General features: G+C 46.1%; 1 protein-coding gene across 1 annotated transcript in view; it reads right to left on the bottom strand.

The window, feature by feature from the left end:
* The window catches only part of SLC7A10 (solute carrier family 7 member 10), a 50,313-nt gene extending 41,632 nt beyond the window's left edge, over positions 1–8,681 (bottom strand). The window contains exon 1 of the mRNA XM_056862465.1: positions 8,495–8,681. Within this exon, the coding sequence (XP_056718443.1) occupies positions 8,495–8,681 (187 nt within the window). The remainder of the gene's footprint in view (positions 1–8,494) is intronic.
* Between the last annotated feature and the right edge of the window lie 7,425 nt (positions 8,682–16,106).

The raw sequence follows: 16,106 nt of genomic DNA, 5'->3' as shown, positions 1-16,106 counted from the left end.
TATATATATATATATATATATATATATATATTCTCACTGGCTCTGACCCAGTCTAGCTATTGCAGTTCCCTAGGGTTGCCAATGGGATTGCCAACCTCCAGGTACTAGCTGGAGATCTCCTGCTATTACAGCTGATCTCCAGCCGATAGAGATCAGTTCACCTGCAGAAAATGGCCGCTTTAGCAATTGGACTCTATGGCATTGGAGTCCCTCCCCACCCCAAACCACACCCTCCTCAGGCTCCACGCCAAAATCCTCCTGCCGGTGGAGAAGAGGGACCTGGAAACCCTAGTTGCCAACCTCCATGTGGTAGCTGGAGATCTCCTGCTATTACAACTGATCTCCAGCCGATAGAGATCAGATCGCCTGGAGAAAATGGCCGCTTGGCAATTGGACTCTATGGCATAGAAGTCCCTCCCCACACCCCGACCTCAGGCTCCACCCCCAAAACCTCCCACCAGTGGCAAAGAGGGACTCGGCAACCCTACATTTTCCTCTTCCCTTCTCCTGAGGAGCTCAATGTGGCACATGTAGTCCCCTCCACTTCTATTTTGCTCTCACAACAACCCTGTGAGGTAGGCGAGGCTGAGAGAGACAGTGAACAGCCAAAGGTCACCCAGTGAGCTTCCATGGCACCGTGGGGATTTGAACCTGCCTCTCCCAATGACACTAACCGCTATACTATACTTTCTCTGCATAAACAGCCTGGGACCAGAGAATTGGGAGGGCTATCTTCTCCTGTGTGAGCCTGCATGTTTGCAGACATCATTGGCTTCAATTTGACGGAGGTAGTTAGGCTAGCCTGATCTCATCAGATCTTGGAAGCTAAACATAGTTGGACCCTGGTTGGTGCTTGGGTGGGAGACCGCCAGGGAAGTCCAGGGTTGCTACGGAAAGGCAGGCAATAGCAAAAACACCTCTGTCTGTCTCTTGTCTTGAAAACCTTATGTGGTCACCATAAATTGTCTATGACTTAACTGCACTTTCACCACCACCAGTGACCAGGTCAAGACCCTTCTCTTTGCAATCCCCTGCCTGTGGAACGCCCTGCCCAAATATTTTCACCCCCCAGAGCCAAATCTATTAGATGTGAAGTGAAAATGGATCTTACTTGCTTCAGTTTTAATTGTGGATACCTTTCAGTAGTTCCCCTTCGTCTGCTCTGTTGTGTATTTTAGCTGAATTTAATAGTTTTTATATTCTTTATCATACTGATTTTTAATCTTTTACACAAGCTGCCCTGGAGATCACCTAATTAGGGTTGCCAAGTCCCTCTTCACCACCGGCGGGAGGTTTTTGGGGCGGAGCCTGAAGAAGGCGGGGTCTGGGGAGGGGAGGGACTTCAATGCCATAGAGTCCAATTGCCAAAGCAGCCATTTTCTCCAGGTGAACTGATCTCTATCGGCTGGAGATCGGTTCTAATAGCAGGAGATCTACCGCTAATACCTCGAGGTTGGCAACCCTACACCTAATTGAAAGGAGAGGCAAATCTCCTTTCTTAAAGCAAATCTCCACAAATCTTTCTTAAATCAAATTTGGTTTCTTAAAGCAAATCTCATCAGCAATAATTTGATGGGTTATAGCAGTGTTTCCCTAACCTTTGATGCAGTTCTTTCTGGAATGAGCCTTGAGGCTGATTTCAGTCGACCCTCAAAATGATACATAGCCTTTTCCATATTTGGCTCCCACAGCAACTGGCGGGCTTTGCCTCTGGTCTTCCCACCCCCTCCTCTTTATTTATTTATTTAGAGAATGTGTGTTTGCCACCTCTCCAGAGCCTGCCGGAGGTAGCTCACCACTAAAAACAACAAAACCGGTTGATGAAACCAATAAAATGAGCCAATGAAACAAGTCAATAAAAACAGGCCCCTAAAACAGGACTGGCATAAAGCTAACACAATATTGTCTAAAACAATATTGATAAAACAGCTGGAAAAAAAGATCACCACCACGAGTTAAAAGTCTGAATAAAAAGAAATGTTATGGTGCAGAACTTACAGGAAAGTAAGGAGGAAGAGGAAGAGGAGGAGGAGGAGAGTTGGTTTTTATATGTGACTGTCTCTACCACTTAAGGAAGAATCAACCAGCTTACAATCACCTTCCCTTCCCCTACCCACAACAGACACCCTGTGAGGTAGGTGGGGCTGAGAGAGTGTGACTAGCCCAAGGTCACCCAGCTGGCTTCAGGTGTAGGAGTGGGGAAACCAATCCAGTTCACCCGATTAGCCTCCGCCTCTCATGTGGAGGAGTAGGGAATCAAACCCAGTTCTCCAGATCAGACTCCACCGCTCCAAACCACTGCTCTTAACCACTACACCACGCTGGCTCTCCACATAGGCACCAGAGAAGCCTCAAGGCGGAGGGCATTCCAAAGGCAAGGTCTGTAGCTACTATCTTTTCACAGACGCCGAATAATGTATTTTCAATCCACTTTCAATGCACTTTGCAACTGGATCTTCCTGTGTGAAACGGTAAAATCCCCTCGCAAACGGTGGCTAAAGTGCATTGAAAGTTGACTGAAAGTGCATTATTCAGTGTGTGTAAAAGCACAAAGCCATCTTCAAGGTGGGCTGTCACTGTCACATATCATGCAACCAACAGGTCTAGAACCTTTAAAAAATAACTGCACCGAAACGCTCAGGATTCTACCACCTCTTGGCTCTTTGGCATGGCTTTATACATTTGTGCAGTAGGTTTGACTGAAGTCTTTTACTCAAGGTGGCACGACTTGCTTCCAACTTGTCAATCCAACAGAAGGAAAACTAAAACATTAATCCACCAAGCAGCGTTGTTCCTTGACACTTGAAGTCGGTTTCACATGACAGGTGTCAGTCCATTAAAAAAACAACATGTGTAGTACAAAAAAATCTCCAAAGGATCTGGTTACAGCTCATATACAATCTTTTGTATTGGAATTTCTTCTCCTGGCATGACCAATACAGGCTTTTTTTGAGTACAACTGTAGGAGGTTTGAACTCTAAGGCCAACTAAGGTTCTCCCTACAGAGCAACCAAAGTTGTGTAGCAGAGGTAAATTGCCAGAGATATATGTTGCCATTAGCAAGCCATGTTCAGCTTGGGAGATGTTAGAAAAGCTCCATTTTCTCTCCTCCCACCCCCGGATTTAGAACAGGAATCTTTCGTCCTTGCATTTTTATATCAGGATATTATGTTGTGGCATCATCCCCCATAATCCAGTTCAGCCTTTGGGGCCTTCCTTTTAACATCTACTTGTGGGCCATATTTTTTTTTTCTTTTGCATTTTAAAAGGGTATGGAAATAGTTAAATCTGAGTGCCAACATTTCAGGATTGTACATTATAGAGCGAGCAGAAAAGCTTCATTAAGAAGGATTTAGGTATTTACACCTGCTGTATGCCAGAAATGCTCTCTCTCTCTCTCTCTCTCTCTCTATTTGCCATCAAATCACAGCTGACTTATGGTGACCCAGTTGGGTTTTCAAGGCAAGAGATATTCAGAGGCGGTTTGCCATTGCCTGCCTTCATGACTCTAGACTTCCTTGGTGGTCTCCCATCCAAATAGTAACCAGGGCTAACCCTATTTGGCTTCTGAGATCTGATGAGATTGGGCTAGCCTAGCCATCCAGGGCAGGGTCTCCTCATATATATACATTTTCTCATATACATACATACATTTTTCTCAAATACACACATACGTATGTCTCTTCTCATATACATACATACATTTTTTGCCATCAAGTCACAGCTGACTTATGGCGACCCCATAAGGTTTTCAAGGCAAGAGACTTTTGAGGTGAACATAAGAACATAAGAAAGGCCCTGCTGGATCAGACCAAGGCCCATCAAGTCCAGCAGTCTGTCCACACAGTGGCCAACCAAGTGCCTCTAGGAAGCCCACAAACAAGACAACTGCAAGCAGCATTATCCTGCCTGCGTTCCACGGCACCTAATATAATAGGCATGCTCCTCTGATCCTGGAGAGAATAGGTATGCATCATGACTAGTATCCATTTTTACTAAGGTGGTTTGCCATTGCCTGACTCCACATCATGACCCTGGTATTCCTTGGAGGTCTCCCATCCAAATACTAGCCAGGGTCAGGGCTGGGAGTGTGTGATTGGCCCAAGGTCACCCAGCAAGTTTCCATGGTAGAGTGGGGATTCAAACCTGGGTTTCTCAGATCCTACTCTCACACCTTAACCACTACACCACACTGGCTCTCATATAGCTGTTTTTAAAGAGAAGAGGGGGGCGCTAGCTTTGAGGCAAACTGCACTTTACATTGGAGATTGGAATGTTTTTATTCTAAAAAGGGGTGGGGGCACAATTCTGAGCAAGGTGTGTTTACTCATCCCACCCATCACTAAAAAACCCTTCCACAGATATCACACATAGCCTGATCCTATGCATACTCTCTCACAGAGACGTCATGCATCCCCCTGTTACTTCTGCTACAAGGCTTCTGCTCAATCCATTTCAAAAGCAGAAAAATGAATAAAAGCAAATTGTGGAAGGAGTATTTTTTTTAAAAAAACTTATATTATTTAAAGTCTGCCTTTCTTACAGGAACTCAAGGCAGATTACACACGGTGAGTCAATACAATCAACAACATGGGACATTCGGTAACCAATGCATTACAATTTTAGAAGTCTGGAACCACCAGAAAGAACTGAAGCATAGCATAAATATTCACATGACACCTTAAGCAGTATAGAAACTGCGTGAATGGGATCCTACTTGCAGTAATCCTACTTGCAGTCCAAGCTCTGCTCATGACCTGAGTTCAATCCCAACTGAAGTTGGTTTCAGGTAGCCGGCTCAAGGTTGACTCAGCCTTCCATCCTTCCGAGGTAGGTAAAATGAGTACCCAACTTGCTGGGGGTAAAGGGAAGATGACTGGGGAAGGCACTAGCAAACCACCCCGCAAACAAAGTCTGCCTAGTAAATGTCGAGATGTGATGTCACCCCATGGGTCAGGAATGACCTGGTGCTTGCACAGGGGACCTTTACCTTACCTTACCTACTTGCAATAAGCTTAACACAGGAGAATAAATAGACCACAGTCCTTAATCATTTATCCAAACAAGTTTTCCTCCAAAGATCTTGGACATCACTGTTTCTGCTCCCAACTTTCATTACCTTTCCTACAGTACAGGCCATGAATTTCCCTCCTCAGCTAATGCAGGACATAATGCCCCCCCCCACTTGCTCAAGCTGGAAAACAGAACTCTTCAGTAATTATGGAGGACTGATAATGGGCTTCAAGAGCACATACACTCACAGTTGACACAAAGAGAGCATCAAGGTAGAAATTATCCCATTAATTTTGCACCTGTGAAGATGCTCTAAGCAGACTGAGAAGTCACTGTTGTCCATCTCTGTTGTGCAGGGGATGAGAGCATATGAACATGAGAGATACATGTGGCCTGCAGGACACCAGAAGAAATAAATGAAAGACTTCCCTTGTTCGGTGAATCCTTACGAAACAAAATGCCTACTTTTCCCCATCCATTTGTCCCTTTGCCGCTGTTTACTTTTTTAGGCATACACCTAAAAAATGCAACAAACAGATGTTTGTTCACGAAGCTTGCTTGTCAGAGAGATGGCATTGACAGAATCACCCTGGTTGCGTCTGCACTTTGTAGCAAACCCATCTTTGTGAGTGTATAACACATGCCCTGAACTGGATAGCCCCAGGCTAACCTGATCTTGTCAGATCTCAGAAGCTAAGTAGGGTCGGTTCTGGTTAGTATTTGGATGGGCAGTCTCCAAAGAACACCAGGGTCAAGATGCGGAGGCAGGCAATGGCAAACCACCTCCGAACGTGTCTTGCCTTGAAAACCCTATGGGGTCGCCATAAGTCAGTTGCGACTTGACAGCAACAAAACACACATGCACATGGGAGGGGTAGGGGTTCAGTGGCAGAGCATCTGCTTGGCATGCAGAAGGTCCCAGGTTCAATCCCCAGCATCTCCAGTTAAAGGGACTAGGCAAGTAGGTGATGTGAAAGACCTCTGCCTGAGATCCTGCTGCTGTTATGGGGAAGGGCCGTGGCTCAGTGGCAGAGCATCTGCTTGGCATGCAGAAGGTCCCAGGTTCAATCCCCGGCATCTCCAGTTAAAGGGACTAGGCAAGTAGGTGATGTGAAAGACTTCTGCCTGAGACCCTGGAGAGCTGCTGCTGGTCTAAGTAGACAATGCTGACTTTGATGGACCAAGGATCTGGTTCAGTGTAAGGCAGCTTCATGTGTTCATGTGAAACATATTCAACATGCTGAGCAAAGTCCAGGGTGGTCCAGGTGACCTGTCTGATGGAGCTGGTCTGATCATCAGTTTGCCCTCCCCTCCCCCCTTTTCTTTCCAGGGGATCAAGCCCCCAGGACTCAACAACAGGAAAGCAAGATCTACAGCAAAGAATACAGTCTGGTTGCATGCCTGTAGGGACTTCACCAACTCCTGCAGGTGAAGAATCCCCATCACTGTGGGATCAGCCGGTTGCTGCCTGAGAGGGCCAGAAAACCCCTGCTTAGAGCGCAAACTGAACTGGGCCAATTTCCCGGCGCTTGCCCTGGAAAACTTCTTGCCAGGAGTTCATTCAATGCTGGGGGCTTGTATAAGAAGAAGAAGAAGTTGGTTTTTATATGCTGACTTTCTCTACCGCTTAAGGGAGAATCAAACTGGCTTACAATCACCTTCCCTTCCCCTCCACACAACAGACACCCTGTGAGGCAGGTGGGGCTGAGAGAGTTCAGAAAGAACTGTGACTAGCCCACGGTCACCCAGCTGGCTTCATTTGGAGAAGTGGGGAAACCAACGCGGTTCACCAGATTAGCCTCTGCTGCTCATGTGGAGGAGTGGGGAATCAAACCTGTTTTCTCCAGATCAGAATTGCGATGTAAGAGCCCTTTAAAGACCCACCTATATTATAAGCTGGATCCAACCACCCTCTAAGGCCATTTATGCCTGGGAGGTTTTGCCACTTTCTTGATACACATTTTCCCCATCCAAAGTCTCCAAACTCAACAATCAGCCCCCAGGCAGAGTTCTGAGAATTCAGATGGGGAAAATGGGCATCTAGAGAGTGGCCCATCACAGGCAAAACCTCCCAGGCATAAGTGGCCTAAGTAGCATTCCTCCAACTTTCCTCCTCTTCAAGTAGCACTCCTTCAACTTTGCTGACTCCAAACCACCGCTCTTTTTTTAAAAAAATATTTTTTATTTTTTTTCCATTTAATATATCTATAAAAACAATATAATAATAATAAAGAGAAAAACAAATAGTATTTCTAATTTAACAATCAAATGACTTCCCCCTCTCCCTCTTCCGTCTAAAATTAAATTGTATAATCTTTTGCTAACAGAACTAATCCCAATAGTATTTTAATTAATCTGTTCTAGTCATGTCCAACATTATGAAATCAATGCCTAATATAAAAATTAATACAAAGTATGAATAAGGGATTAAATCAATGAATATCCTTTAAATGTTCCCGATTAAAAATAATTTTCACAGTACATTCTCCAAGCCTCCCATTCCCCCCAAAATTGTCCATTGTCATTCTGATTTATCAAAGCTGTACGTTTCGCCATCTCGGTCAATTCCAGCATCTTTTTTACGCAGTCTTTTTTTATCTGGTATCTCAACTGTCTTCCATTTAGTTGCCTATATCAACCGAGCAGCCGTGGTGGCATAGATCAAAAAAGTTCTATGAGTGAAGAGAGTACCCGGTATCATACTTAATAGCATCATTTCAGGTGTTTTAGGAATATTCTGTTGTAGAATCAACCTTATTTCATTATATATCACCTGGTAATGCAGGGCAGAATTCTGAATATACCATACTCAGACAGGATCTGCCCTTGCTTCTCTGGCTCTATTGACTCATTAGCCCATGCCCTTTTGGGATGCCGCTTTTACGAGGAACTTCGATCGCGCTACATTTCCCTCCTTTTAATATACAAATCCAATGCCTCTGTGACTGACATAATGCCTTTCTTACTAAGCGACAGGGACCCCAAGGCTACATGGTCAGTGGCAAGATTTGTTTCAGTCCTTATATCCCTCCAACACTAGATACATGCTGCTCAAGATCAATTGATCAAGGAGCTTCAAAGGGATAAAAGGAAAGGAAAGGAAACTAATGACGTTGCACTGACAAGCTAACATCAGATGTTAAGTAAATGTATCAATGTTGTATTGGAATGTCAAATGTCTATAAAACCTCTTGCATTGCCAGGAAGATTTGTTTCAGTCCTTATATCCCTCCAACACTAGATATATGCTGCTCAAGATCAATTGATCAAGAAGCTTCTAAGGGATAAAAGGAAGGGGGGGAAATTTCAGCTGTTTCACAAGTCCACCACATCGGATGAAAAGATCCTGTTTCTTGCATTTCCACAAACCACCGCTCTTAACCACTACACCACGCTGCCTCCCCACTTGGACTGGGCTCCCTCCCCACCCCCAGTTGCCGGCAGCCTTGCACCCCCCCGGGGAGGGGGGCTCTCCCCTCACCTATGATGATGGCACAGGCGCTGATGAGCCCGATCTCCTTCTTGAGCGCCACCCGCTCGGCGACGCTGCTGCGGGATCCGTGTCCGGCGCTGGCCAGCGGCGCCTGGGGCGGCGGCGGGGCCGCTTGGGCCGGCTGCTGAGCCGCGATGCTCTTGCGGAGGCTCCGCTGCTGGTTCTCCCCGGCCATCTCTGCCCTGCCCTGCCCTGCCCCGGCCGCTGCAATGGAGTCCGGCCCCCCCGGCTGCAGCCCGCTCCGCTCCGCTCCCCTCCGCGATCAGCCCCAGCCAGGCTGGAGAGCGCTCAATGGGAGGCGCGTGCGGCGCGGGGCCAAGCGCAACCCCCGGGACTTTGCTAGGAGGTTGCTAGATGGGGAAGGGGGGGGGGGAGCAGGCGGATCTGGCTCAGTGGGAGCTGAAAGGGGGCGCGGGGAGACCCCCCTCCTCCTTTTCCTTCCTTTCCTTCCCTTTTATCCCTTAGAACAGGGGTGAGGAACCTTTTTTTTCCGCCAAGGGCCGTCTGGATATTTATAACACCATTCGCAGGCCATACAGAAGTATGAACTTAGCACTCTTCCTACACACTTGGCACTGAGAGACACCGTCCTTCCGTGTGACTCCTCTGAAGATGCCGGCCACAGCTGCTGGCGAAACGTCAGGAAAGAAAAGACCAAGACCACGGTCCCACGGCCCGGATCACCTAAAAGAACCTATCAACTTAAAAATTAGCCGACCAAGACCCAAGCAGGCAGCTGCCCCAGATGACACCCCGCACCCCCCCCCCCGCACGGGCAAGCAGGCAGGCATAGAACCGGTGGCGCCCTCGCCCTCCTGGTGGCTGTCCACGGGAGGGGCGGATCACCAGTCTTAGATCCTTCTGAGCTAGAGATCTGCCAGGACCCACAAAGGGTCAGGCCAAATGATTTCGCGGGCCTTAAACGGCCCCCAGGCCTGACGTTCCCCACCCCTGCCTTAGAAGCTCCTTGATCAATTGATCTTGAGCAGCATATATCTAGTGTTGGAGGAGGGATATAAGGACTGAAACAAATCTTGCGGGCAATGCAAGAGGTTTTATAGACATTTGACATTCCAATACAACATTGATACATTTACTTAACATCTGATGTTAGTTTGTCAGTGCAACCTCATTAGTTTCCTTTCCTTTCCTTTTATCCCTTTGAAGCTCCTTGATCAATTGATCTTGAGCAGCATATATCTAGTGTTGGAGGGATATAAGGACTGAAACAAATCTTGCCACTGACAATGTAGCCTTGGGGTCCCTATCGCTTAGTAAAAAAGGCATTATGTCAGTCACAGAGGCATTGGCTTTGTATATTAAAAGGGGGGAAATATAGTGCGATCGAAGTTCCTCGTAAAAGCGCCATTCCAAAAGGGCATGAGCTAATGAGTCAATAGAATCCCCTCCTTTTCTGCACTGCCTCGAGCCTGCTTGACACCCCCACCCCTCTTTGGAGCAATCCTTTTGTCCCCACCCCTCACCCCTCCTTGGAGCAAGCCTTGTGCCCCCACCCCACTCTTCGGAGCAAACCTTGTGCCCCCACCCCCCTCTTTGGAGCAAGCCTTGTGCCCCCACCCCCCTCTTTGGAGCAAGCCTTGTACCCCCACCCACCCCTCTTTGGAGCAATCCTTGTGCCCCCACCCACCCCTCTTTGGAGCAATCCTTTTGTCCCCACCCCTCACCCCTCTTTGGAGCAAGCCTTGTACCCCCACCCACCCCTCTTTGGAGCAAGCCTTGTACCCCCACCCACCCCTCTTTGGAGCAAGCCTTGTGCCCCCACCCACCCCTCTTTGGAGCAATCCTTTTGTCCCCACCCCTCACCCCTCTTTGGAGCAAGCCTTGTACCCCCACCCACCCCTCTTTGGAGCAAGCCTTGTACCCCCACCCACCCCTCTTTGGAGCAAGCCTTGTACCCCCACCCACCCCTCTTTGGAGCAACCCCTTTGTCCCCACCCCTCACCCCTCTTTGGAGCAAGCCTTGTGCCCCCACCCTACTCTTCGGAGCAAGCCTTGTGCCCCTATCCCCCTCTTTGGAGCAAGCCTTGTGCCCCCACCCACCCCTCTTTGGAGCAATCTTTGTGCCCACACACCCCACCCTTCTTTGGAGCAAGCCTTCTGCACAGGCTTGGTTCATTTCCTGAAGCTTCTGCCAAGGCAGGCTGAAATTTATGATTCCCCCCCTCTCTCTCCCCTGCACCAGCTAATTAAAGAAAGCGAAGCTTTTGCTGCCCTTACCTTGCCCTTCACTTGGCAGAGAGTTGGGGATGTGTGTGAACTTTTCTCTCTCCCTTCTCTCTCTGTCTCTCTCCCCGCCCCCAAAGCATCTCAACCGGGGTGCAAAGGGACAGACAGACTCTTTCATCTGCCTTCTGAACGTTTACTCCAGAATGACTTTGGAAACTGGCAGCGAAATCCAAGATGAAGCAGCCTGAGAGCCGAGAGCAGTGGCTGTCCGTAAGCGACTCACTTTAAATCATCCAAAACTGATCCGGATTTTTTTTCAGAAGTGAAATTTTTTTGTTTCTCTGCAGAGATGAATGCCGGAAGGCGTTTGTGCAACTCCCTGCCCTAGGATGTGGTGATGGCTGCCAACTTGGGAGGCTTGAAGAGGGGAGTGGACATATTCATGGAGGTGAGGGGCTATTCATGGCTACTAGTAAAAATGGATACTAGTCATGATGCATACCTATTCTCTCCAGGATCAGAGGAGCATGCCAAATATATTAGGTGCTGTGGAACACAGGGGGGATAATGCTGCTTGCAGTTGTCTTGTTTGTGGGCTTCCTAGAGGCACCTGGTTGGCCACTGTGTGAACAGACTGCTGGACTTGATGGGCCTTGGTTTGATCCAGCATGGCCTTTCTTATGTTCTTATGTTCTAAGGGCTGCAGTTGTTTTGGTTTTGATTATTCTGCAAAGAGCCCGCGGTGTAGCCTTATGAACAATTTCTGGAGAGTAAGCCCTACTGAACCCAGTAGGACTTACTTCTGAGTAAATGTGGACCTGGATAGCTCCAGGCTAGCCTGGTCTCCTCAAATCTCAGAAGCTAAGCATTGTCGGCCCTGGTAAGTATTTGGATGGGTAACCTCCAAAGAATACCAGGGTCCTGACGTGGAGGCAGGCAATGGTAAACCACCTTCAAACGTCTGTTGCTTTGAAAAGCCCACCAGATGTGACTTGACAGCACACCAAAAAATGTGGACAGGACTGCGATGTAAAGGCCCTTTAAAATCCAACATATATTATGAGCTGGATCCAACCACCCTCTGAGTAGCATTCCTTCAACTTTGTTGACTCCTCTTGAACATGCATGAACACATGGTTGCCTTATACTGCATCAGACCCTTGGTCCATCTAAGTCAGTATTGTCTACTCAGACCGGCAGCAGCTCTCCAGGGTCTCAGGCAGAAGTCTTTCACATCACCTCTTCTAACCTAAGAGGCTCTTCCTCAAACAGAAGAGCCACTTAAGTTGGAGGACGTCTCCTTAGGTTGAAGGAAGACTTCAAATTTGAGTCCAAAGGAAAGGTGAAGTATAAATATTTTAATAAATAAATGAATAAACTTTGCTTAGTGAAGTTATAAGGATGGGGTAGGATCCAATCCCATTATATATGGTGATGGTAGAAAGTGCCGTCAAGTCGCAGCTGACTTAGGGCAACCCCATAAAGTTGTCAAGGCAAGAGACAAACAGAGGTGACTTGTCATTACCTGCCTCTGCATAGTGACCCTGGACTTCCTTGGTGGTCTCCCATCCAATATGGGAGTCTATGAAGTTTATAAAGCCAACAATGGCAAATTTGCAAGCAAAGGAATCATTCTGCTGAACTAGGAGAGCCAGCCTGGTGTAGTGGTTAAGAACGGTGGTTTGGAGCAGTGGAGTCTGATCTGGAGAACTGGGTTTGATTCCCCCACTCCTCCACATGAGCAGCGGAGGCTAATCTGGTGAACTAGATTTATTTCCCCACTCCTACACACGAAGCCAGCTGGGTGACTTTGGGCAAGTCATTCTCTCTCAGCCCCACCTACCTCACAGGGTGTCTGTTGTGGGGAGGGGAAGGGAAGGCGATTGTAAGCAGGTTTGATTCTTCTTTAAGTGGCAGAGAAAGTCGGCATATAAAAACCAACTCTTCTTCTTCTCTTCTAGTAGGAGGTATGAGTAATAGATACTGTGGGATAAAAGGACGCAAGTCATTACTGTGAAAAGTGCAGCCAAGCTGCAGCAAACTTATGGGACCCCATGGAGTTTTCAGGGCAAGAGACGGATAGAGGTGGTTTGCCGTTGCCTGCCTCTGCATAGCAATCCTGCACTTTGGTAGTCTTGCATTGAAGTACTAACCAAGGCTGATCCTACTTAGCTTCCAAGATCTGATGAGATTGGGCTAGCATGGGCCATCTAGGTCAGGGCACCCCATTGTATAGACTATGCCATAAACCTTTATGGACTGGACCATGTCAGGGATGGTAAAAATGTCACAGACCACTCTTTGTTAGATGTTTAAAGTGGCTTCCAGAGTCGGTCTGTTTACAAATGTGTATATTACCGGTATTTATTGGATATGTTTTAATCCCGCCCATTCTCCAAGCAGTTCAGCACAGCATTCATTGCCCCAACAACCCTGTGAGGTAGGTTAGACTGAGAGAGAACGACTAGCTCAAGGCTACCCAGTGAGCACAGAGGGGATTTGATCTTTGGACTCCCTGGTTGTGCTGCCACTGCTATGCCACATTGACTTACAATGTGTGTGTGTGTGTGGGGGGGATTCTAGATGGGATGCAAGTGAGCACTGACTCATAAACCTTTACACAGGGATCAATTTTATTAGTCTTTAAAGAGCAACTGGACTCCTGTTTTAATGCAGACGTAGGAGCTTTTTGAACTAGGAGCCCAAAAGGTAATCAAAATACAAGAGATAGAAACACAGCACAGAGAAATGCAAAGTGTACTGTATCATTTCTTTTGTGCTCTCTGTGGAACAGGCCCCCACACCTACTATTACTTCCAGTATTTTGTTACCACCGCCACCCCGGTATATACAGTGTACATCTGCCAGTTCAGGAAAACACTGTATGCATTTGACAAGAGAGAACTCTACCCCCTGAAAAGAGACACTACAATTAACGTGTTAATCTACAAACTCCCACTAAAATTCTTTGCTAATTTATTTTATTAGTGTATTGTATGGGAATTAAAGAGCAGAACTAGAAATAAAACAACAAAGTTTTTATCTGGAGAGGAATGTCATCACACATTGCAACAAGACCATGATACGCAACATACCAAACTAAAATGTATGTTAGACAAATATGCTGTTTATTGTATAAACTGGTCTACCAACCTAAGACCACAGGTAGCACTTGAATGACTGCATAAGTGACAGATCTGTGTTTATGTTGGTGATGGGGTCAGGCAGCACTTGGTAATCTAAGTTTTGCTTTTAAAAGAGAGAGAGAAAGAAAGGTTAGCAGACAGTGACAGTCCTTTATTTTTTAATATATATATATATATATATATATATATATATATATATATATATATATACATACACACACACTCTCAAAAGAAAAAAGGAAAAAAACATAAAGGAAAAAGGCTAAGGGGAAAATAAGGGGTTACAATAATGCTTCAATAATAGTGTATCTACTGTTAAATTATACACAAGGAATATATTCACTGGGTGTAAAAATATGCCTTTCCCCCCGAGTTTAATCTCTAACATTCTAAGATATGATACATTGGATTTTCTTGCTAAGTTACCATTTTCTATATTTCTGTTACACTAAACCAAACTACCTATTATAAAATACTTTAAAAAATATTATCTTAATATTTAACCCCTTCTGATTTGCATTATTTTACCAATACGCTCTATTTTTGTATCACCATTATCAAGTTCCAAAGAACCCCTTCATTTTCCTTCCCACAGAAGATGCCCACCTGCCCAAAGGACCTGGAAAAGTTAAGACCTAAAACATTACTTTCTCTGGTGCCTGTGTGTTGTGCCTACAGTAAATTCCTCTATTATTTGTAGAAAACATAAGCTCTTAAGGGGTTTAGCTTGACTGCTAAACAATGTAGGTATTCTGATTAGACAGGCAACCCCAACGGAGGGTAAATATGGAACAGGCCACAGGTTCTGTTCAATAGGAGATTTACTGGTGAATTTTCCCAGGGATATCTACTGAAATTGAGCACATGCTTAACTTTCTCTCATTGAATTCAACAGGAAGAGTGCTTAACATCAGCTGAATAGTATTCCCATATTCCTAGGAAATCCCGTGAGCCTTTTGGCAGTTTTCAAATCACCAACAGCCCTGTTCTATGCATATGGTGAAAGTGTCAAACAGGAATCCCTGGTTCAAATTCCGCCCTCTGCCACAAAGTCCCCTGGTTTACTTTGGGCCAGTCACCATCTGCCTAGCCTACCTTGCAGGGTTGCTGTGAAGATCCCACAAGGATGCCTGATTTTCTGAGCTCTTTGGACGCAAGACGGGATCAGAAAATGATAAATAAGCCCCGGGGATGTGTGTGATTTTCTCCCAAGTAAATGCATGTAAACTTGCAGCTGAAAAGAGGAAAACTGAAAACCAGGGAACCTGTTGCAAGAAAGCTGCAGCCATAGAAGCAGAGCAAGGATTACCTACATCGAGTGCCAAAGAATGTTCTCCCCCCCCTCCCTTTTCTTTCCTTAAATAGGGCTTGGTTCCTGCGTGCTTTGCTATGTGTTTGTGCATTAGGATGAAGAAGGCTTTTGTTTTCTTCCGAGCAAGGCGGTATGCTTAGCCTGTCGTTAATATAATAACTTAAAAAAAAAAAGACACACTGGCATGTCGAGCTAAGCAAGCGCTCCAAAGTCAGTTCTTAGCAGCAAAAAAACGACTTCCTTTGGGCAGTCAAGTCTGAACATACTGTGTTCCCCTTGAATGACGAAATGTTAGTAAGCAAAAAAGCCAGAGTTCTTTGCTGCGATGCGGCCGCTACATAGCAACTGAACAGAAAGGGCAGGGAAATGGCCATGTGCACTTTTATGGGGTTGTTGCTGTCGCTATTTCTGTCCTTGGTTTAATGCTATGAAATCCACATTCGTGTCTAGAGGAAAAAGCCTATCCCTCCCCCTCCTTTTTTTGGGAGTTTCCCTCCACCCCATTTGCCAGTATTTAACGATAATAAAGTCCACCCAAAGTTAAACACTTACAAGTTCTATTGAATTCTGTGGGAGTTGGAGCTTTTTAAAAATACAATAAAATGCAGAATTGCGCAGTGGTGTGTGATTTGTCCGCATAGCACACTCTGCTGCAACACATCTGTGCATTTTTATTGTTTTTGCACACATGCATTTGCTGTTCAGAGTCACATTCTGGGGCATTCAGACACCTGCATAGGGTGGCAAAAAATCCTCAGAGCTGGATATTTGATGGCGCTAACACAGAATAATGTTCAGCTTCAAGCCACAGCCCTCAGGAACTCCAACAAAACATTTATTTGTAGTGATGGGTATAGAAAAAATAGGGGGGGGGAACCTATGCACAAAAGACACTGCAGGTTCACACAGATCACATCAGGCCTTCATGTTCCAGAACAATTTCCTTCAACTTTGA

Source organism: Euleptes europaea, chromosome 17 (assembly GCF_029931775.1).
Source record: "Euleptes europaea isolate rEulEur1 chromosome 17, rEulEur1.hap1, whole genome shotgun sequence".
Classification (NCBI taxonomy): Eukaryota; Metazoa; Chordata; class Lepidosauria; order Squamata; family Sphaerodactylidae; genus Euleptes; species Euleptes europaea.
This window is presented reverse-complemented; position numbering and strand designations above follow the sequence as displayed.